This window comes from Acromyrmex echinatior, chromosome 9 (assembly GCF_024713525.1).
Source record: "Acromyrmex echinatior isolate Ae372 chromosome 9, ASM2471352v2, whole genome shotgun sequence".
Lineage (NCBI taxonomy): Eukaryota > Metazoa > Arthropoda > Insecta > Hymenoptera > Formicidae > Acromyrmex > Acromyrmex echinatior.
This window is the reverse complement of record NC_141860.1, coordinates 10,918,622-10,943,645: the sequence shown is the minus strand read 5'-3', so window position 1 is coordinate 10,943,645 and position 25,024 is coordinate 10,918,622. Positions and strand designations below refer to the sequence as shown.

Sequence of the window (25,024 nt, the reverse complement as noted above, 5' to 3'; positions counted from 1 at the left end):
TCGCTTGTGCGAAAGTTGCCTCACTAATATTTGAGTTGTCTTTTTTTTCTTCTTTTATAGCTTTTATAGTATAAATAAAGTATCTGTTTAGATACTTAGAAAATATTACTTTAGGTCTTTATCTTTTCTTTATTTATACTTATTCCTATTAGCCAAAACACAACAATTTAATCATAAAGATGATTTTGTCCCAGCAAACGAGAATGGATTGAAATGAATTGAAATGGATTCAGATTTTCAGAAATATTGATTCACGAATGTTAAAATGAATGCTTTTCAATCCTGAATGCCTTTTATTCATTTATAGGAATTGCATGGAGCATATCTCTATGCCTTTCAATCTAAAAATAATATTATTATTATATTAAAAATAATATTATAATATTTTTCTGTGCAAAAACACACAATTGTGAATACTGTTCGATTCAAAATTTTGAATAGGAAATGCAGTTTTTCAATTGTATCCAATTGAATCTAATTGAATCCAATTGAATCCAATTAAATCCAAAAAAAGTATTCGCTATTTATAAAATACACATTTGGATAGAAAAAAAATTTCAATTCATTTTAATCCATTCTCGTTTATTGAATCATTATTTGACATAAAAAGAAAGATTGAATTAGGAATTGATTAAAGTTATGCATATACAAATTGTGCTACAACTAATTCTTTTAAATTAGTAATCGTCGACGTGAAGTTAATCAATATTTAGTCATTTCTAGGCATATATTATGGAATTGTCCAAAATAGATTCCGATCCGGAATTGTTCAATTATTTCCTAAATTTCTGTTGTATTTTTAGGGAAAACGGAATAATTCTGATCCATTTTAAACATTTCCATGATACGTACTTTTGAGATATCATTATTCGGGAACGTATTGTGAAAATTTTTGGGAAAGATTCTTACAGCCGCAAAGAAAAGTTGCTAAATTAAATTCGTAATGTGTGAATCAAAGGTAAAACAGAAATCGACATTATCGACGAATGAGTCCAACAGAATTTATTTTTCATTCTCGTGTTCTTCAACCGATGGCGACGCGGTATTCGAATCGAGCAATACAAAATCGTCAATATCGATTAATATTCTTCATCGAAGTAACCATAGCGTGACGATTACAGTTCATTAAAGTCGTGACACACAAAAAAATTTAAACAGTAAAACGTACTCTCTAAATTCTTTAGAGTGAAATCTCATTCTAAAGAGTAAAAATTGAATCAATCTTGAAAAAGAGTGACTCAATTTTCGATTCTAAGAGATTTTACTCTTTAGAATGAGATTCACTCTGAAATAAAGAATTTAGACAGTAAAGAGTAAGCGAATTGGCAATCACAATAGAGACTGTAAAGTCATAACGTTAACAGTAGTAAACCCAACAGCTGTATGTTGATTTCCTTACTGATTATATGTCTTAGGCTCGATTGCACCAACTTACTTTGATTTTAATGGTTGTTGTACAATGTGCTCTTTCTTGTTTCCTGTTTCTTACTTTTTACCTTTTGCTTTTTGCTTCTTTGTGATCGTTTTATCAACAATTATAATTCTTGATATGTGTTTTCTGTTTTTTCTGAAGTTCGTCAACGTTTATCTCGAGCAACAGAAAAATAAGAAACGGGATAAGAAACAAAAAGAGAAAATACAATAAATAGCAAAAAGCAAGAAACAGGAAACAAAAAGCACATTGTAGATCAGGCTTAAAATGAGGCTTAAAAGTCTTTCTGTCTCTGTCTCGTTTTGGCTTTAAAACAAGACAGATAGAGTTTTAACTTTCGCTTAAAGTCAAAGCGACATCGATGCAATTAAACCCTTACTGTTTAACTGTACTATTTTATGTATTATGGCCCTTATACGTACGTACGTGATGTGGAAAACAAAAAATAGAACTATCGTCGTAACGCCGCAAGTGATGAATCACGCATCCCTCTTGTCCAGCGTATCGTGTAGGCCTCGTGACTCAGGGGGAAGTATCTACATCCCAAGGAACAAATTAAAGGATAGCTCTAAAACTTTTATACTACATTCAATGGCGCTTTATTGTTTCATTATTAGCGAGGGACGCGTTATTTTTAAAAAGTTTCTTTTGCCAACACCGAGTAACACCGTTTACGTTTGTACTTCCTCTGCTTTCAGGCGAGCTATTACTGAAACAAGGGGGGGAAAAAAAAGAGAAAGAGAGAGAGAGAGAGAGAGAGGCAGAGAAGGAGAACAAAGAAGGAGGCTGTGTTGACGTTAAGATATTTCGCGCGCAACACAGTGTTTTGATGGTAATCGGTATATCAGAAGGAACGTTCGAAAGGTGCTTAGTGGCAATGAAACATCCGCGTACTAGTAATCGCAACGTATACGAGATACGATTCATTTCAGCTCCGTGATTTCGCTCTACCCTTCCGGCAGTCTGTTCTCTCCCCTCGCTTCCGTATCCCACCCCCGAATGTCCGCGAAAATATTTCGCTGACGCTTCTTCCCTGATCGCCGGCGATGGCGATCCCTCCAACCCCCGCCGCCCAACGCGATACAGCGACGGACAGCGACGCCTCCGCACGGCGTCGATCAATAACACCGCCGTCGGCGACGCCGACGTTGAGAGCGTCGTCGCGCTTGCGAGGGAACGGTGGTGCGACGCGAGGCGTCGCGTTATCCGCGACGATATCCGTTACGCCGTGCGTCGTCGACGGTTCAGCCGTGCAGCAGCGTTCCGGTGTGAGCCTTTCGCGTGCGGGTACACGGCGATGGATATGTGACTTGGGACACTCCCGTTCGAATCAGTTGCAAACGAGGAACGCACATCTGGGAACGACTGAGGGGAGCCGAGTACCGAATCGTCGAGGTCCCACCCACGACATGGCCAAGGTAAATTTCCTTCTAAAAAGGGTGAGAGAGAGAGAGAGAGAGAGAGAGAGAGAGAGAGAGAAAGAGAGCGAAGGAGGAAAAAAGAAAAAAGTGCAGTGGAAACGTCGAATCTCTCTCTCTCTCTCTCTCTCTCTCTCTCTCTCTCTCTCTCTCTCTCTTCCTCCGCCAATCGTAATATCGCCGATTCGCGGTAAATGGATGTTTGTTGTTATCGAGAGTATCGTTTTCCCGGGTAAACTCGCTTCCGATAGAACGAGAAAAACCTTCGGCGGCGTCGAGTGAAATAGTTGTAAAACTATTGACGTTGTAGGTCGCGAGCTCGAATTAATGCGAAGAGAGGAAGAAAGGAAGGCAAATACTTGGATGAGCAAATAACAACGAAAACATTATTCATTACTTTGCTCGTATTTGTATTTTTCGTGTTTCGCTGAATCGCGTAGAATCGTTTGCCGAGGAAAAGGTCACTTTGCGATTTTCGAATCGCATGATCGCGTGGATTCTCGTTACAACGGTCGTGTAGAAGGTGGTTGTTCAATTTCAGTACGTCTCCGACGTCGCTGAATCGCGTTTCGTTCGCGCGCAATCCGAGGTGCTTCAGGGAAGAAAGAACAAGGTAAATGGCGATATGTCGTGAAATAATATCACAGCTGGATCGTATGCACGAGCGAGGACGAGGTACGATGCTACTTTTACATAATTTAGAGCACGTTCCACGGCGCAGACGCGGATAGATAATCTGGACACTGGCGAATTTCCCAGTGCTCCATTTACCGCACGCGAGAAATACGCACGATACACGCGCGCCAACAGTCCTCCAACGTGACAGACGCCGGATAATAAATGTGTCGGGGCCTCGGAGATGCGATCAAGGAAATCGTGTTTCCTTTTATTTATTTACTTTTTTTTTTTTTTTTTTTAATTAAACCAAAGGTCGACTTTAAGAAAAGTCCCGCGCGCTTCGACGACTAGATTAATTTCACAGTTAACGTCAATTTCACAGTTAACGCGTGGGAAGACGTAAAGAAGATTCTTGAAGATTCCCGAGACTTTCTAAACTGAGCTATAGATGCGTACATTATAGCACGAAATTGCTACAGGCACGCATCTCGCGAATTCTCTAATCTTTCCTTCTCAGCTAAAATAGATAAATGATGCAAGAGACACAGATAATTCCGGAGGTAAGCCGAAAAAAAAACTTTACTTTGGCGAAAATAGAAATCGGAGTAGAAGTTAAATGTAAGAGCGATATAAGGCACACTGAAAAATTTGTACAATAAGTGAATTGGCCAATTATAGTAAAGACCGTAAGGTCACAATGTAATGGGCTGTCTACAATGAGAGTAATATTGTGTAGTAAATCGTTAAGCCGTAATCACACTAGCGATTGCGCGATTGGATTAACAATGGACGATTACTTCTCAATCGAAGTAAGGTAGTCATCGATTGCTTTGCTCTAAACTTATTGAAAATCGTCAATCACAATTGCGCCATCGCTAGTGTGATTATAGCTTAAGCTGTAAGAAATTGGCTAATCATAGTCGATTATTCTTCTTACATTCGACTGTACTTGATCGATTTCTTACATCTTATTATACCATATTACTCTCATTGTAGGCCTCAAGCAATAGCAAATCCAACATGTTAATTTTCTTACTGCTTAGTTTTTTTTGTGTCTTATAAGCCTAAGGGGAAAGTGACAGAAGCGTAAATGAAGGATTCTAGGACTGGTATTCATAGCCGGTTCTTATATTTACTTGTCTTAAGTACATAGGCTTTTTACAATAAGCCATTACCTAAGTTTTAACTCTTAAGCCATAAGAAATTGACTAATTATAGTGGATTATTCTTCTCATATTTGACTGTGACTGGTCAATTTCTTACGGCTTAAAACTTAAAGCTTAAGTAACGACTTGTTATAGAGCATGCGACAGACTTAAGATGTCATGAGCCAATCAGAAGGGTCGTATCAGCATCTTAAAAAATTACCTAAAACAGTCTTAAAATAAAAGGAACTACATATACGAATATATGATCTAAAGTTCCAGTTTTACAACTCACGGTTAACTTCTAACCGAGGTTCATCTTATTTCTCATTTTTTTTCCAATTCTAGAATTGAAAAGAGTTAATGAACGTGAATGAAACTGGGCCTAAGAGGCGAAAATTGAGGCAAAACGTATTATATTATACAAAAAATTTCTTATCGTGTCTTCGTATCATTATCTCAATTTTCGCTGTTTAGAAATTCTCATGTACATTTCTATTACTCTCCCCTTACACTCGACTTGCTCCAGTTTGTATTTTCGTCAGGATGTCCTTGAAAACTGCCACGTACGTCGCGATGCGACGATATCGAGCGGTCAAGCAGCCTGCTTCGCATAATGACGATAATTCGACGTTGCTCGTGTACAGTGTACACAGTGGCCACTCGGCGGCGAGCGACGCGACGCGCGGATTCACGGCTTGGTGAATGCGAATACCGGCCGTGTTCCGACAGGATAGAGGATAGAATAATCGTCATCGTCTCTCGCTCACTCGCTACGCGCCTGGCGGTCGCAACGGCGGCGGCGGCGGCGGCGGCGGCGACGGCGGTGTAGGCGGTGGTGGCACGCGGCAGGTGTAACCGGGGATCGCGAAGCGAATCCGAAACGTTTTATTGTCGTACACGCCACGCCGCGTCGACCGCGACGCGATCGCGGCCTGTCGTTTAGTCGCTATCGATCCTCCGACGCTTCGCGAGCTCAACGCGCCGCGCACCGCGCGATTGTTTTGCTTTCCTCGTCCTCGCTTCTTCTTCTCTTCCTCCCGTTCGTTTCACGCCGCGGCGGAAAAACGGAACTCGGCACAGCGCCGCGTTCAGCGTGTTGCCCGTGGGGAGATCCGCGACCTGGTCCGTGGTCACTGGTCAGTGCCGCGCAGTGAGAGATGCCAATGACACAGAGTACGCTTCTTCCTCTCTTCAGAATATCGCGTGGTAACTTGTTGCGAGTTTCGTCAATGAGAAATAGTGACGCGACTGGATAGGATAAAACAAGTAGCTGCCTCCTCGCATATGGACGATCTCGTCAAGAAAGTCTCAATGGGTTCTATTGAAATTAATTACGATTTTACGGCGCGTGCTTATAAATGCACACTGTGTCTTTATATGCATGCTCGGAGACGAGCCTGGCAGTCGGCAGTCTCTCTATCTATTGGACGGTTGTCGATTTTATTTCAACTCGTGACAATCGTAGACACGCGAAGAATGTTAATAAATAACGACAAACAACTTTTGCGATAGCTTATCTCTACGAAGATTATATGATTCTGATTTATTTTATTTACGTGCAGTTTGAAGTGTAGTACTCGGTTAGGTGTGTAAAATTTTGCCACGCTCCCAATTATTAACTGCACAATGATGAAACTATAATATTTAGTGTGCATTGTTGACATTGACACCGATAACGCGGTTCAACACTCTGTCTTACGTAACGTCTGATAAGTGAAGTCGCTAATATACGGAGACGCAATCCTCTGCCAAGATTCTGGAAATAGACACAACTTCGAGCTTATCCGTTCAGCAGGTAGACAAATGGTGTTTTTCAAGAGACAATGTAACACAATGGTCGTTTCATCTTTCTTCAAATTAGCAAACAAGGATATAATGATTCATTGTATTACACTGAGTTTATTCTTTTTTTATCTGATCTTACACAATTAATCTTTTCCTTTTTTTTCCTCTTCAATGTGAAAAAAAGAGGAAAGATGAACCATGCAAAATATTCAACTAAGAACAGATTGAATGTATTCTCTCTGACGTGACAAGAAGTTTTTTTTTCAATTTTAAATTGCTTTTCATTTAGTGACACAAGTCAACACCAGTTTTATTCTGTCTTTGTTACTCATTGAATGTCAAAAAACATAGAATGATTTTATGTCATCAACTTGTTGCTCATTAATATCCATTTCTAATTCCAATGTAATTTAATTATAATTTCGATTCAACTAACTCTTCATCTTTTTCTAGCTCTAAGAATCAGAAAAGGATGAGGAGTAAGTTGAACCGACATTAAAGTAAAAACGGATATACATGGAAAGCACTCTCTGGCCAGTATTCAATATTTTGATTCTTATATAAGACTCTTAAGTGCAGTCTTAAGATGTCATGAACCAATCAGAGAGTCGTATTAGCATCTTCATATTGATTCTACAATGAGTTGGAAGTCTTGATCGATGAAGTTGGCCAATTAGTCGTACAAATTGGTTATTGATTAACTTCACCGATAAATAACACTTAGGATTACCAACTCATAGAATCAGTATAAGACATTACTTAAGACAGTCTTGAAATAAACAATGGATCTTGAAATAACTCTGAATACCGATATGTCTCTTGCTGGAAAGTACTGAAATTTAAAACGGAAAAAAAGGAAGCTATCACAACGCTACTCGCGTCGTGGTAGCTTTCAATCTTTGTTGGATCATGGATTCATGAACAGGGCTCGGCGGTCGATCGTAAACGCGTGCCACGGACGCGGGAATGTATTCCATTGGAATTATAATCAATTGCCGTGGTACTCCGCGCCGGCAACTACGCCGTCGATATATAACCAGTGTTACAAGTCACGCTGCCGCGCGCATTATCTTAATTGCGTGACATACAAGTCGATAATTGCGGCATGAGAAATTCCGTAATAAAATACGGTCTTAAGTTTCTACCTGAATAGAAATATGTGGTACCGTGTACGCACGATATTATTTTCTCCGCGATTTCGCCTCTGGGCATGAAAGGAGAAGAGAAATATTTTGTATCACTCGACGACTTTTAGTCGCTGTAAACTTGACGAGTGACGTAAAAATTAGATTGCCTTGTAATTCCATCCAAGAGGCGCGGACGCACTAGGCTGCACTTGGCACATCATTAAAGGTGGGCGGTTTTTTTCCTCGTCTTTTTTTTTTCGTCTCGAAAAGTAACAAACCACGACTGTTGAACACGCGTCGGCACAAATTGGCTCGAATTAAACTTCGTGGATAAACCCGTGCGAGATTTAACCTTTTGCCACTTTATTTTGCATACCGGGCATGGCCGGCTCCTCGCTCGGCATGCAAATTTTATTCACAATTTTTTAATTCGCGGCTCACACATTCGCTCTCCTTTCCTCGCGATCGCGGCTCTACCATTACGCTGACTCGCCGTCAGCGTTTTTTTTTTCCGTCTTAGCATTTTATTGTCGTGACAACATGTCGTCGCCTCGTGCTGCGGCGCCCGCATATATTATACTTAGGCACACCAGCGCGCGGAGCACCGAGAAAATGGATATTTCGATAACGATGGAGAATAAAATCTAAGGATGTGAAAGGCGCAGGCGGGAAACAGGTGTGACCGTGATGATTGCTGACCCATTACGTTGCCGCTCTGCGTAACTTCTGTTGAGTCTAAATGTATGTACACTACAGCGCGGATCATTCCAGTGGTATTGCTGCAACATTGCCAACGTTCGAACAATGTTGCAGCAAACTTCTGCACTATATGGATGGACTTATCAACTGCAATTGTTTTTATACATTGAAATAAATGCTACGTCAATAGCATTATTTTAATAAAAAATTAATTAGTTATATAATTCATACGCACAATAATACTGTTAATGAAATATGTCATGCTCTTATTTTAATTAAATTTTGTTTATTTCATTAATGCTATTAGTGAATCCGTAAGATTATTTTCAATTGAAATAATGCTATTGATGCATCTAACATTTTTTCAATGTAAGCAATTTACTTATATTTGATTTGTACTCTTTGATACATCGCTATTTTTACTTTAATCTATAACTTTAAGATTATAGATAATACAGTCTGGCTAATTTTGTCAAAATTCTACGAGAGAGAAAGATATAAATACTTTCTCCCTGTATATATGTATGTTAATTCACTCTAACTTTTACTGTCTTACTTCGTAATTAAAGTTATAGATTAAAGTAAAAATAGTTTTGTAATTCCAAGAATAAATCAAAGATAAGTAAATTGCCTATAAGAGCGAGTGCAATTAACTTCATTGATAAGAACATTTCAATTTTTTGCAAATTATATCTTATCGCTGTATAAATGTATTATTTACGTATTAATAACCACGGAGATTCTTACAGGCAATTTACTTACATTCAAAGTTATAGAATGAGACAGTATAAATTAAAGTAGGATTGTAATATATATGCAAGGTAGAAGTATATATACCTTTCCTTCTCGTAGAATTTTGATACAATCGCTCATGGCCGGATTCCGTTAGAGTATCCAGTAATCTGATGTAAAGAGATGAAGAGAACGTCACGCTCGTGCGTAAGCTCGAACGAAGGATATGTCATGATATTAAAAAAAAAAATACGTACTTCCGCTACGTTGTTTACACTTTGGCGCCTCTAGATAAATTAGCCTGATTACCTTAGATAAATTGGATAGATTATTCGACGCCGCTGCGTGATGAGCAGAACTATTACCACTGTCATTTATATCCGTGCGTTGTTTTTTTTTCTCTTTCTACCAACGGCACGGTGACGATCGGTTACGAAAATTTTAATTTAACGCACGGTTCGGCAATAGGAAAAGAGAGGATCCGTCAGTAATTCACGGTCGGGAGCCCGACCTGTGTAGCGGTTCGCAGTAACCTAGTTCTCAGTCTCGTCCACATACTCAGCGTTCTATCGTTGGTGAACTCACGCACGCACTCGTCGATTACGTGCTGTCCCGTTTCTCGGAACGGGGAGAGCTATCGACGATATCTGCTATTATTCGTAGACACGCTAGCACAGTTTTGCCTCGTTCTGATGGTACACTTTGGATCAACGGGGAAGAAAGAAAAATAACTTTGACGCCGAGTTATTGAACATTTAAGTGGCGACATTAATATATCTCGCGTCTCTCCGAGAAAAGAAAACGAGCTTGATAATAAGTCTCGTAATTATCTCGTGTTCATCGTCGCTTAGCGTTACATGTATCCGTTACATAGCGAAAAGAAGGCGCCGCAAACAAAATCGCGCAGTTATCCGCGTTTACGAGAAAAAAGCACGAAAGCAAAAGAGAGAAAGAGAGATATGCGCTGTTATGAACTCAAATTAAATTAACCAACTGTCAGAGACATTTCTGATTCATTTCCACGAGGATAGAGTTATTATTTTGGAGGTAGGCCAAGGGCAATTCACTTCGCATCAAATTGAACCTGGTTTTGAAAAAAAGAAATAAATAAATAAATAAATAAATATATATATATATATTTCTAGTAGTAATTATATATATATATATATATTATTTATATATATATATATATATATATAAAATTACTACTCTAGTAATTAAGCAGTAATTAATTGTAACTAGGGAGAAATTTTTTTTTTTTTATCATTTCTACCATGATGATCTTTGCGTGACTCAAGAAATTGCGCGCTCATACCTCGTTTGCTGTTCTCTTGTTCGCAGAACGTAGGGGAGAGTCGGATACCTGTTCCACGAGCAGCACGACCGTCGTTCTTCCCGAAATCGAGAGTACTCGAGGCATCAAGACTCCTGACGGGAAGTCGCCGATCAACTATCTTCTCAGGATGCTTTCAATTTAACAGCGAGGACGAATCCCCCACTCCGCGGGAATTTGCAGGATTCGCAACGTCTTCGCCCACCATCAAAAGTAATTCACATTCACATTTATAATTAATTAAATATGTAGATATATGATCTGATGTAGTATTAACACAAACGAAACGCAATCTCGTCTTTCAGCTGATTCGGCGATAGACATACACGATCAGACATACACGATCTCACCCGCATGGGACATCGACAAGAATGATGTGCAACAATTGGTGCATCTCAGCGAGGAGAAAAGCAGTTTATTCAGGTATGAATATCATACACACGTTTCAAGTGCGATTCTATTACGAGACACACGAATGCTTCATGTTGTACATTGTTTCGTTGATGACAGGCTACTTGAAGAATCTCAGCTGAGCATGATCGAGGATGTCGGTGACACCTGTCTCGTAGAATCGACTCTGAGCAGTTACAATGATGCGAGCGCAGCTCCGCATTATTTGATGCTGAACAAACAGAACTCCTTCGAACACGACGAGAGTCTCGGTATATTGACGCCGGACCAGATGACAGATTTCACGGTGGCGTTGGAATGCTCCAGGACACCATCCTGTGAGAATCTCACTGGATCGGCTGGCTCGAAATTGGCATTAACCCGAGCGTCCGCTTCGACGAGACCATTAGTCGACGTGGAACCCGCCGAAGAGGGCTGTACCGAGAGAACACCATCGCCGGAAGAACTACCACTCGATCCTAAACCCGTGGAGCCGATCAGAGGTAACACCGTGCCGGTAAGCTTCGTTACATCGGTCACAAGCATCACTAGTTTGGAAGCGGGCTACCAGGGAGACGGCGAGAATTCGAGACCAGCCAGCCGCGGTGCGGATCCACCATCTATGGCAGTGCCGCCGGTCAATCTTCCTGCACCTTGCCGACAAGATCCAATGACTGATTCGGATTTCTTTACCGAGAGTGACGCGGATGCACACGAGGAAATTGTGCGGGGCGACAGGAAAGCACAAGTAATCGATGGCACGCTATTCTGTGCACCGGGCGAACGCGTATGCCCTAGTTTCACCGGAGAAGAAATGGATTCGAGCGGAATTTACTCGGACTTGGACAAGCTACAGGCGCCTGGTGAACAAGCGCCGGAAGAGAATGATGACCATACCCCTGATACCGGAGATACCGAACTCTCTCAAAGGAGCCAGCCTTCGCCTATTGTGGCGAACGTTATCATGGATTACTTACAGGTACGTTGACGTGAAGGCGAGGTTTAAAATTAGTTATAAGAAAAGAATTTTTAGAATTTCAAAAAAAATTGTATGTGTGTGTACGTGTGTGTGTATATATAGAGTCCCGCGAAGGCATCAGATGAAACAAGCAACATGAATGACACAACGACCTCTGCTGAAGTCACAACGATTGAAAAAGTTGAGAAGAACGAAAACATCAGGCCCAAACCACAAAGCAAAGCCGATACGATGCCTTTGAAAAAATATAAAATGCCAAAGAGAAACGTTGTCTCGAAAATCAAGGCTATGATCGAGTCATCTTCGAAAGACGATGCAGAAAAGGAAGCGAGACGTTCTCAGAGATCCGCCAGAAAGGGTGGTCGCTGGGACGCTGTGATGAACAAGATAGAGGCTGGTAAAAATGAGCAGAGAACGAGATCAGTTAGAAAAGAAGTAAAATCAAGAGTATTGCAGAATCTCACTTTGTCACCTTCCACGAGACCAGCGTCGAAGAAAGCAGGCGATGCGAATAATAATAATAATAAGGATAAACGGTGAGCCCAACTGAAAACTCTATAATAAAACTCCATAATAAATATATTATATAAATATAAATTTTATTTTTATCAATAAGCGAAATATTTTTTGATATTAATAATTTTGTCAATCCAATCCCAAATATTATATAATTGTCGAGCAGTGATAAAATAGCATTTTTTTTCTGTATCATGAATTATATTGGAAATATCTTTGTCTTAGGAGGATGCGTGGTTGGCAAGAAATGAAATCACCGACGCAAGAAACAGCCAGGAGTTCTGTTCGTAGTTCCATGAGTGACCTCAGTAGTGGCCCAAGTAAGGACATGCCAAGTAAGTAGCATCGATATCTATATTTGAAAAATTTGCAATGTGCTAGGTGACATAGTAGACGTGATTAAAATTATATTATATTTATTGAATGAATTTTTAAACATAAATTAATATGCGAGATACGTAAGGTTTTCTCAATGTGACTTATTATTAGTACAAGCTCTTTATTTGCATTCGGGAAAGTAGATACAAATGTTGTCTTGTGTGAACTTTATGAACATATTTCTGGCTATTGTGAATAATTAATACTAATCTCTTCGCAATAATAAAAGCAATCTTAAAATCAGTCTCTTCGCAATAAAGCGATCTTAAAAGCGATCTTAAAATCAGTCAAAACGAATTAGAAATTAATAGAGCCGATTTTATCTCGCATTGAAGATATAGTAAATAAATTAATGTGATCTCACGGGTTGTTCATACAAATTCGGAAAGCGGAATTGTCCCAATTTGTAAAGGTCAATGTTTTACCCCGACAAGAAGGATATGCGCGAACAGAAGAGATCTCCAGATTCTCCTTTACGTGCCGCTTACCTACCGGAGAGAAAGGCGAGGTCTCTTTATCGACCCGAGAGTAAAAGCTCGAGTCATCGAGGACGCTGAAGAACTTTATTGCCCCTTTTGTCGGCGCCAATGGGGAACATAAGGCGTCATTTTGCTTCCACTGTAGAATAAGAGGAAACTGCGTCGAGCCGGCGCGCATCGCGCAGCTTCGCCGCAGTCGCATTCAACATCCACCATCCGGTCGGCAGTCCTCGGTGGCTCTCGTGCTAGGTCGTACAGTGTAGTGTACACATGTGTACATATATAGACGGACATGTACGTACATGTATGTGTATTTTCCAATGCATTAGCCGTCTATCGTCGTCCTTCTTCCGCGAGACGCGCACCTATCGTTCCTCGCTCTCATACGCTTAAAATCGGGTCACCGGATAGTGCGTGACGGTGCGTAAGGAACCCATATACGGGGGAAGGAAAGACAGAAAAGAGAGAGAGAGAGAGAGAGAGAGAGAGAGAGAGAGAGAGAGAAAAAGAAGGGACAGCCGCTGACAGCCGATGTCTCGTTAGCGAACGAGTTACCGGAGTGCGCTCGGTACATCCAGGCGGTGGCCCGGATTGAATTGACTCTCGTTCTCTCGTTTGGACACATTCTCGTGGTAACACCTTCGACCAGATTTCGTTCCAGTCGCTTGTTCTTCGACGACGCGATTGTGTGCGAGGACAAGAGTGTTTCCAAAGCCTCGCCTCTTCCCTGACCTATTTCCCCGTTGCGTTCCTTTGGCCCTTCTCTCTGCTCGCGCGCGCGCGCGCGCGTGAGCACGTGCGTGCGAATTATACATGTGTGAAAGCCTACGTTCTTGCCTATCACCCGTTTTATGAATTTCTGTTACGGATTTTATTCCTCTTAAACTCGATCAATCATCTCGCACGGTGACGATCCGACTTATCCACTACCTGTCGCATCGGAAACGACGTCCCCGTTACACAGCTGATTATTTATGTGGCCATATCGCGTTGGTCTCACTGTGAACGGTAAAACGGAGGTGTCCGTGCAAGGTGCAACCTACACTGGTGCATCCACCTGCGCCCAGATCCAACGATATCTGCCTTAACGGCACCACGTCGCCCGGTCGACAATTGCACAGGTCAACGCCACTCGGCGGCGTTATTTCCGGCTACCTCGGACCCTTTTTCGTCGTGCTTTCTTTGCACCTTCGCGATTCGCGATGCATCGTCGTGCACCTCCGTCGCTCGGTGAGGATGCCTGTCACCCTTCTTCACCCGTTTTCCCATCCCCACTTTCATCAGCGGCGGCAGCATCAGTGGCACCAGCAGCAGCAGCAGGTGTACCCGACCAAGCGACGACCACGTGCGTTGCCAAGGTCGACGACTGTCGATACGCGACTACCGGTCTCTCGATCCGCCCCGCGTGGTCTTACGCAATCGCCATCGGAATCGGCAGCCGCTGAAAACCCACGCGAAGAAAATCGTAGATCAAACGTCAGAGTCACAAGCTGTTCGTGATCTCTTGCACGCTGGAATTCGCCGGGGTATGCTTGTAAGGTAGGACACGCGTAGTTCGACGCGTGATCGCCGTGTGACATAACGGAGCCACGCATACGATCCTCGTCGATCGGTGTCAGGTGTCCGGAACGAGATAACGCTCGACGTGGGATACACGATACGGGACCAAGTACAACATAATAGCGGCGGCTCTCTCGCGTGCCGAAGGAGAACGGCAGCGTCGCGATCGATCGGCGCCAGCGGCGGCGGCGACGGCGGTGGCGGCGGTGGCGGCGGCACTCTGAAAGGCGGAAGATATACTCGTTGTATACCGTTGTTTATGCTGATGAACAACGTCGACACGACGGCATACACACGTACGATTGTGATTCTCATGCTCGGCTCACGAGTTACGACGGCGAAAGGATGAAGGTAGCGCGCGCGGGGCCAGTTGCGCCGCCGTCGACGGGGATCACGGACGACCTCACTTATGGATTGTAATGGATAGATGGTGAACGGAGGGAGCTGACGAGATGGGCCAACAAGGATCAAAGGACAGGACCGTCCCGATGAGGACGAACTTCGCCCGAGACTCGGCGAAGATGCGTCTTGGCAGCTTCAAACGAGGTAGAAAGAGTTGGATTTGGCATAACGGTGATCTTTCCGGTGTGTATCATGCGCGGTAAAATCGACTCTATCGACGACCACCTGCTGCTTTCTACAACCAGTTTAATCGCTTGTGATCTCCCGTTTTCCCCCGCGGATAATATTAATCTCTTCTCTCTGAGATTCCGCGCATTTTCACTTCGCATAATAGGTCTGTTTTTTTGTAGCTAAACTGTAGCCGTAGAAAATACACTTTTAGAACTTAACGTGAGATAGATGTATGCTTGATATTTGGCGAAAGTGAGAAAGAAAGTTCCAGCGTAGTCTGATACAGGAATAAAAAACAGACCTTATGTTTCACGTCGCGAATGTTCTCGTTATTTATTTTCAGAGAGATCACCGACGTCCGCGAACCCGCCCCGGAGATTCGTCTCGAATGGCCATGTCAATCACCATCAGGTTCGCGTCAACAGTTTCGACGCGAAGAAGAACTGCATCGACGTGGCGACGGTGGAACTCGGTAAATATATACATTATACACTCGCCAGTCCTGTCATTCTAGATTATTAGGTAACTACGCCGTGTAACGCGCGTATATATGCGCTTCGGTATGATAATCAGGAGAGGGGAGGGCAAAATGCGCGGCGAGGAACGGGAGCACCGTCGCGTATTTCCGGTTGGAGCACCGCTGCCGTGACGAGCGACGATGAAAAGGGAGAAAGAGAAAGAGCGTCTCTTTGGGACTTGACTACGTTTACCTGTTTACGATTCACGAAACAATGCGTTAGAGTCGATAAGTAATACACGTCTTTGAACATTTTCAAAAAATTACTCTCTTACGACCATTTTCCTGTTATTCGCTAAATAGGAAGGCGCCTGCAATCATCGTTACGGTCATGTTAACAAAGTCTACTCGTGGCTTTTCACCTTGCTACTTTCCCCCTCAAGGCACGGCGAAGACCAGGAGAAATCCTCTGACAGGTCTGCCGCTTGACGCGATGAATATTCACGCTGAATGAACGTTTCAGGGTCATCATTTCGCAGATTAGATTTTAAGGGCGACTCCGAATTTAATCAGCAATTAATTTATTAAATAATCTGTATTAATTTAATAACTGTTTTATTTGGACAGATTACTGATTTTTTTTACATATGAAAAAGTTAGGAATAGTAGATTATGTAATCAGAAATTTCGCAACAAATATCTTAATCAAATAAATAATAATTAGTGTTTGTACTATTTTGTTACTGTTGAAGGATTTTTTGATTGTTTAACAAATACGAAAAGATTACACTGAAAAAAAAAATGATAGTAGTTATCATAATTTAATTATAATTTATATAATCATTTTCGTGCCAACTATATATTTTTTGTAGAACTATAATTATTATTATTAACATTATTAACAGCAGTAATAACCATAAAAATGGAGCTTCTAATCATAATTATTTTGTTATAGACATGTCATAAATATCAAGCACTTACAATGTAGATTGGGGGCAACGAATTATGTAGTTAGAAATTTTGCAGCAAGCGATTTCCCTGGCTGAATTAATCGCTGATTAATCGTAATTTCGTCAAAATCACCCTTAATAATGAAACCATTTGCGTTATGTTAATTATAACATTAATAACAATCTAATCCAGTTACTTAAAACGTAGTTAGTCTCTCGCGCGTTAAATCGTATATATATTATTAAACGGACAAAATACAATAATAACACACGAGAAAAAAGACCTTGGACAGAATAAACGTTCGTACTTTATATTTGAACTTCAATCTCGCACGAACGATAAAACGGTTCTCGCCGTACGGTACTCGGTATGCTCGCTGGCAAGTACGCAGGCTCAAGTACTACCGTTTAGTATTTAACATGCTCTCGTTAACGCAACACATTCTCTTTACAGAAAAAAGTCCGCCTTCGGCGCGAAAGCCAACAATAACGAGGAGATTAGCAGCCAATACCAGTGTGAAACAGAAATCCTCCGTGACGTCGATAAAAGGTACGTTTTTGATTCTACCTTGACATGGAGTTCCTTTCGCGAGATCTTCTTCGTCGTCGACCAGTTCCACCGGTATCAGGAGACTCGATCAGGCCATTAAGACTTTTGTCATTTTGTGAAACGACAATTAAACTCGTTTTACAAAAGGATAAGATAAATCGAGAATTCACGTTTCGCGCGTTGTACTTTCCAATCCATGAGCCGTGCCACTTTAATGGACAGCCGGTTTCTAAAAAAGTTCCCACGTTCATATCTGCGACGCACGCACACACGCACTCGCAGGCACGGTCAAGCGCATTAATTCGCCGGTGCAATAAAACGCATCGCACGCGCTCGCCCGTGCATCCGGATGAGCCGCCGCGATGTCCTCGCTCGCGTATTGTAATGCGTATATGTGCGTCCTCCTCAGCGTACGAGTCTTTGGCGTTTCGAAGAAAGTCACGGCTTTCACCCTATACAATCCTGAGCACTAAAATCAACCTGTTTACCCGGCGCCTTGGTGCTTTCTTTTGGAAACTCTTGAAAAGTTCATTTCGACTTAGTCTATCGCCGGCGCTGGAAAGAGCGAGAGAGGGATTGCTATCGAGAGCAGCCGGCTGTTTGTCCCAAATAGTAATGGAATAGCGAAAGCAGTGTTTTGCGCGTTCAATTCCCGCGTCTGTAGAGCGGAAAAGAGCCTGAAGAGATGCGCCGTGACATGGGATAATCGATCGCGTAAACCTCGCTCTCGCGTTTATCGCGGTATTCTGAACATAAGAGACGTACGTTTATATACGATCACATCGACCATCGCGACCCGCGATGCTCGACGACCGTAAGTAAGCGCGAACACGCGCGCGTCTTCTTCCATCTAAGGACGGCTGGTTCCAAATCGGAAAACTTGAGTTACTCGACGGTTTTGGCATCCAAGAACGCCGGAAGTACAATACGATCGTCACGGAGGACTTTATTGAGCGACGAGTAGTTTTAAAAGCACTTTCGATAAACCTAGCGAGAGAGTTTTCTTCAAAGAAGGGGAGATCTTTTATTTTTTACAATAAGCCATTACTACTCATACTAATGGTAAGTTAGAATTATAAATTATAAATCTTAGGAAACTTACACATTCAGAATAAATCATATTAAATTGTTACGTCACAATATTTTAGCCAATCAGAAGGGTGATAGTTCTCAGGACACATAATAATAAAGTTTTAATCGTAAGATTTGGAATTCGGTTATCTTCACGTAGTCCCTGGATGGCGAAGACGATGGACAAAAAATGGTCCATCGTCTTCGCTTATTAATTCTGGCGGTTCTACCTTGTGGGGAGGTAGGAGAGTATTTAGGAAGATGGCAAGGCGGAATGAGCGTTGGGGTGGGAGACATATAGCTCTCTGAGGTGGCCCGTGGCTCGTGCTAATTCAGTCGAAGCGCGAACTTGGCCAGCAAATTGTTACGAATGACAATCCTGATTAGAATCAATCAATAAGTCTATCGGTGAACCGACCGTTCTTGCGGATAGCCGTTGAATGTACCGTTCGAATGTCGCATTCATTGTGGAATCGAGCGTCAAGGATAATTGTTGATATACGGATCTGTTTACGTCGCTCCTTTCTTGCGCGCGTCGGGGATAAACATCCCGACGCGACGTAGATCCGTTCCCAAAATACTTGAGTTTTTCTGACGGATGACGTGACGAAGGAGACGGCAGGTGCTAGAAGGAACGTGTAGGAAGCGAATTTTCTTGGCCCACAACTCGCAGTCTTTTGGCAGTTCCGCAACTAGAACTGCGCGTCGCAACGGTTGACCTTAACCCGGTGTCTCTTCATTGAGCGGTGAACTTGAACAATAATCACACGCTTTGATTCTTGAAGAAGAAAAAAAGAAGTCCGCTTCTTCACGTGAAATCTCATAAATCAAAAATGCAATGTAAACGTGGGAAATTTATCACTTAGATGTCGTTGGACGATTGTACCGTTCGTTCTAATTTCTCTGTGTGCGCGCGTGTCATGTCGTCATGTGTCAAGTTGATGGGAAGTTGACATCGATTGGACTCGACGGCGGCAGGACGAGTTTCGACTTTCCAAGTTCTTTCTTCCCATCGAACTTTCTGCCGAACTCTCTTCGATATGGGATACAGTCTGTGCGTTTAAAAATTTGCTAAAGTATCGAGTGAACGAGCGCAAACGATTTATTACCGTCGGGATTATACGTTGACCTTCCCGCAATAATTAGGGTGGTTGCGGATGATATAGAGGGTAATAGGGACAGCGCGGCGTCCACGTATATTACGATCAAGATACTTATGTAGATTGACGGCACGTGGGTCGGTTTATTGATACGGCAGAGCGGGTAGGTCAGTCTGGCCGACGACGGACGACCGTGCCCGCGTAGCGATTTTCGGGAGTAAACCGATCAGGGGAATAACTGATGCACATCCATGACGACGCTGATTGCAGATCGTGAGTCCAAAGAGACTCCTCACAATAGCACCTACACAGTGACGGCGAGGACATCGCTGGAAACGCGAGATCAGGCCGCGCAGACCATCGTGCCCTACGTGGATTTCCGCGTGGAACAAGCGGAGCGGGCCGCACAAGCACTCGCTGTGAGCGTAGGCTACTTGGCGTTCGAGGTATGCATTTTGTATACACCCATGGCAAGGTTATTGCCTTAGGTTCTCTATTGTGATTGATTAATGCCCATTTTCACCAACGTAGTTTAATCTCGGTTCAACTTACCCTTTGTCTTTTTCTAATCTTTAGAATCGAGATTAAAATTAATCTAAGTTGGTGGAAATGGGCATAAGACCCAGTTCCTCATGGTTAACTCTTAGTCGAGGTTCAACTTATTCCTCATCTCTTTCCAATTTTAGAATTGAAAAGAGATGAACAATAAGTTGAACTTCGATTAAGAGTTAATTTATGAATTGTAGAACTGAGTCTAATTCGCTTACTGCTTTACGTTTTTCTATGTATTTCTGAGTTTTATTTTTCATTAATGAATTGAACAGAGCATTGAACAGAGAAAGCAACTGTTTTGTAATTGTTCTAATATTTTTTAATATGATTGGTTCAAACATTTAAATTGAGAAACTAAGGGCAAGATTAATCAGAAAATTTGATTTGAACAGTTACAAAGTTGCTTTTTCTGCTGAACGCTGCCGTTGTTTGCCATTTAACATAAAACGAGAGAGATCTTCGCGAATCAATGGCGTAATAAAACTGCGTGTCTTTCAGTTGGACGCTTTTGCCACTCCTAAATTGAAGAAGGATTTTGAGAAGTTGAAGGCCGATTGCGAGGAGATGAAAAACGAACGATCGGCTTTGCTTTCGGAGATCGACGTTTTACGCGCGAGATGTGTCAGTATGGAGGAGAGACTCGAGGTGGAAAGGGAGGATCATCGTAAAGCTCTGGACCAGCTACGCGATGAGTGTAAGTCTTATGTAACATATCTATTTATTTTCTTCGGATCTTTCGCGGATATATACATATGTATATATACACACGTCGCAATGATGCAATATGTGGTTGAAAAAAAGATAACTGAACTGTTCACTGGTATGTGCGCCACGAAACAAATACGAGAAAGTGTATTGTTCAACAGACACAAAGCGTCGCCAGTAGATATTACACTTAGTGTTACTCACGTGTTACTCAACGAGCGTAATCATCCTAATGTCGGTGCACGACACGCCTGCACGAAGTGGAACAATTATTAATTAAAGTGGACGACTCAGTAGTGCCTACGCACAACTCAAATATTTGCGATTAATCCTAATAATATGCCTGTCGTCTTTTTTCTTTTCTTGCTAGAAAATATTTCGAACTCTTCGCTGAAGGATTTGGTTCTTAATTTAGTTCTCACGTAACGTTCGACGTTTCGATAGCCGCTAATTATAGATTCAATGTGTGCTCTTCGCTTAGCTTTGTATATACTTTTGCTTTTCAACTCTCAGGGCCAATATAAAATATATTTATATTACATTATAAAATTAGAATCATATTGAAACATGAAATTTTTATTTATTATTTATTTAATAATGGGAAAATTCTTTTTTGGTGCATATTTAACGTGATAAATAAATACTAGTAGACGAATTAAAAAATAAAAGAGATGTAAGCTAAAAATAAAAAGAAGAATAAGAAAGTAAAGTGTGTGTGTGTGTGTGTGCGTGTGCGTGTGTGTGTGTGTGTGTGTGTGTGTGTGCGTGTGCGTGTGCGTGTGCGTGTGCGTGTGTGTGTGTGTGTGCGTGTGCGTGTGTGTGTGTGTGTGTGTGTGTGTGTGTGTGTGTGTGTGTGTGTGTGTACACATTATATATGCAGATAGCATTAAATATATAAAAATAACATTGACTCTTTATCGGCAACATGAATTTTAATTCTTTCATCAGTAGGTCTTCGAAAAATAGAATAAATTTTTTGCTCCGAATTACATAAAAAGCTAAAAAAATTCTATTTTTGTCAAAACTTTAGCAATGAATTGTTATCATTATAGTCGAATTGTATTGTACTTATCTTTTTATAGATTTGTATTTATTCAAAATTTACAATCAAAATATCAATAGTGTCTTTAAACATCGGAGTCTCACGTTGTCGGCAAAGATTATTAATGTGTATTAATTTGTTATAAAAAAATTTGATTAGGAATACTAGAATAAATTATATATTTAAATTTTCCATAAAATATGATAAAGATTATAGCAGTTTGCCATCTGAAAATGAAAAATTCAAGTTAATATTTTGATTTTCCAGTGGAGGCTCTTAGGACAAAACAGGTTGCCACACTCGTCGAAACTTTAAAAGAGGAGAGACACAAATTCGACATCAGGCTGGATGAAGTCACGAGGGAACATCGTGCGACAATTGCGAAATTACGTGCCGAGCAGATTAATGAGCTGGCTCGCAAAGAAGAGATGAGAAGATCCGTGGTTCACGATCAGGGTGCCGCGCTGATGGCGGAGATTGAGTCACTGAGATCTGTGCTCGAGCTGAAGAGTCAAGAGAATGCGGCTCTTCGATCAGAGCTAGACAGTTACAGGCGAGATATCGAGGAGAAGGACGCTTTGCAAATACGGCTTGATATGGCGGAAGCCAGATGCGAGGACTTGAAGGCTCAGCTTCAAAGGAAAGACTCCTTCGAACGACAAATCTCACACGAGAACGAAATGCTTCACGAATCGATTCATCAAGTCTCAAAGCACAACAAGCGGCTATCCCAGCGGAACGAGGAGCTACAGTGGAAGCTACGAAACAAGAACGACTGGGTGAGCGTTCTTGCGAATCAGCTTAATCCACGGTTAACTCGATCCGCAGGTTCGGAACAAATGGAACACAGCTATTCGCTCGAAAAGAATGGCGCTCATTCGTCGTCATCGATGGTGAAGTTCATGGTCGAGAAGGGCGCCTCCGTTTCTTGGACGCTGGAAATCGACGATTTATCTAAGGGGGGGACGTCTGACTCGCTCAGCACATTGCCGAAAGTTGCCAGGTCCTCCGAGGGCGCAACGACAGTGTCTAGGCAAGGATCACTAAGGTTGACGCCAAACACTAGACCTACCATAGACACCAGAGCGAGATCGAAAAGTATCTCTACTACGTGTGATTCGGCGCGGACCACGGCAGTGGAAGAGGCGGCCGCATGGTCGCCTTCATTCAGCTCGACGCCGGTCTCGCGGCGACGTCCTAGGAAAGATCAATCATCACCTTCCTCATCATCTTCTTCATCGTCTTCCACGTCGTCTACGACACCTGCCGTAAATTCTGCAGTGGCCGCCGCAGTGGCGGCCGCTGCAGCGGCAGCAGCAGCGGCGGTGGATGATTGCAACGTCGGCGGCGGTCAGAGACCACAGGAAGCTGGCGGGGAAGCGATGATCTCCGAGGAAACGTCGGCGTCCAGCAGCGAGGACGAATCGTCCACCGGCAGCGATATCCCCCGGCTGGGAATACAGTTTGCTTGGGGCAAGCCGATCAAGTAACACTCGAGCGAACAATCGCGGCCTGCTACTAACTGTTTACGTGTTCCTTCTCCCGCGTAAACAACAGTGTTGTTTCGAATCGCGAATTATCGTACGGCCGCTGTCTCTGTTCTCTTGCCTACAGTGGAGCCGTTCCTCGACGTGTATTCGTTGCGGATCTTCGTTGATCATTCCCCTTCGTCCGTTTGCAGATACGTTTCATGTTGTGTAACGCCGGCACGCCTCTTTCGTTTTTTTTCTTTTCCAATCGATACATCTAGCCGAGATTTAGAGCGAGAAAAGTGGCGTTTATGTTTTAAGCAAGCAAACGTGCCGCACGATAAAACGTTGTAAGTTAGTGAAATGTTTAAGGATGAATTCCACGATGTATTTTAATGTTACGACTGTATAAATTAGATTAGTACGATTGTTTCCGTGGTTTTTTCAATTACGAGGACGTTTCATCTTCCCCGACACACGTTTTGCATTGCGATTTAAGGCAGCGATTTTTCGCGGTGGATTTAAGATTAGGATCTTCGAAATCCATTACGTAATAATTTTCCGACATGCATACAACGAAACTGCTTCGTTTGCTGTAATCAAGGCAGCCGTGCCTTTCTTTCAGGCAATATTCGCCTACAAAGTTCATAACGTGCAGAGTCACGCAGGAGTTTTCTTTTTTGTTTGTCTTTTTTTTGAACTTTGACGGACATTGAAAAAGGGAAGTTCAATGTCGTTTTGGCTAACAGCTTTTATTGCGATTTTTCCGAGAATTTTACCGAATGTTATTCGGGTACTTTTATAATTACGTGAGTACGTTTTATAAGCGTCACCTATTTTTTGTTTTTGGTACAGAGACCACGTAGTATTGCGAAGATTAAATATACATATATTATATATAAGAACATGACAAAAGAAAAATATTCCTCGTTCCTCGCGATCATGCCGATTTTCGTACTTGTAAGTCGAATTCTTTTTCAGATGATGCGCGTCGTCTCTTGTGTTTTCCGTTTGTTGCGTTCTCGCAGAAAAAAAAAGGAATCCGATTGCCGATTCTTGCCGGCACTTCGGACGGCGTTTGTTTGTAACGCATTTTCGCGCGCAATAACAACCGAATCATGGATGATCTACCTGGTAGATGCAGCAGAGCAGTGATAACCGTTAGCAACAAACTTGTAGCACGTTCCGATAAGAGCGTTAATTTCACAGTCCGTTCCATAGACAAGTCGTAGCTTTTAGATTATAATGAAAGAGAGAATTAATCATCGCGCGCCCAACATACGGAAGCCAAGTATTACTCATCGAGAAAGTATGTTTTCTTTTCTCATGTGTGCTGATAAGATCGATGTATTATATACTTCTCGAATAAATAAGTATCATCTAAATTGTAGAGCAATCTGGGGAGATTTCCGTTTGCCTTTATCGCTACTGCATTAGTTAAGTCAGAGATTCGTATTTCGATTCGACTTTACTAATTAATCCAAATTTAAACAAAATTCAGTTTAATAAAAAAAATGTTAATATTAAAGAAATTTAGTGAAAATTTATGTTAAATTAATCGGCAAAAACATCGCGAGAATTTACGCGTAATATTTTTGCGAATAACGAATGTAAGGAATCGTGAGATGAATTATGCAATTGCATGATTTATAATTCACTCGCACAAGTAGGAGATATGATTAGACTGTTGAGATCATTATTAATTAGATTATCTTGTTGATTACACTACTGTGATGTCCTTTTTGTTTGAAGATTAATAAAGCGTTTTGTTATGCAAGTCGCACGCGTTATCTCATTTTTTTTCCCGCGATACTTAATACAGAGATATCGTTTATATGTATAATTTCAATTTTATTTATTACGAAGGAATAAAGTAAGAATAAAGATTACAAATAAAAATAAACTTAAAATTTTGTTATTCGTATACGATGAGTTTATCGAAATCACATCTCGATATTTAT

General features: G+C 41.8%; 1 protein-coding gene across 2 annotated transcripts; it reads left to right on the top strand.

The window, feature by feature from the left end:
- The first annotated feature begins 2,300 nt into the window (after positions 1-2,300).
- On the top strand, positions 2,301-24,840 carry toc (toucan). Of its 2 annotated transcripts, none has more exons than XM_011068175.2 (11): positions 2,301-2,850; positions 10,301-10,505; positions 10,598-10,715; positions 10,803-11,661; positions 11,764-12,197; positions 12,403-12,512; positions 15,511-15,639; positions 17,029-17,124; positions 19,566-19,741; positions 20,346-20,541; positions 21,862-24,840. In XM_011068175.2, the coding sequence occupies exons 1-11, from the start codon at positions 2,479-2,481 to the stop codon at positions 23,082-23,084; spliced, it is 3,918 nt and encodes a 1,305-aa protein (XP_011066477.2). In that variant the 5' UTR covers positions 2,301-2,478; the 3' UTR covers positions 23,085-24,840. The 2 variants fall into 2 exon arrangements, with proteins under 2 accessions (XP_011066477.2, XP_087265372.1); XM_087409246.1 differs by lacking the exon at positions 2,301-2,850 and adding an exon at positions 3,777-4,028.
- The last annotated feature ends 184 nt before the right edge of the window (positions 24,841-25,024 follow it).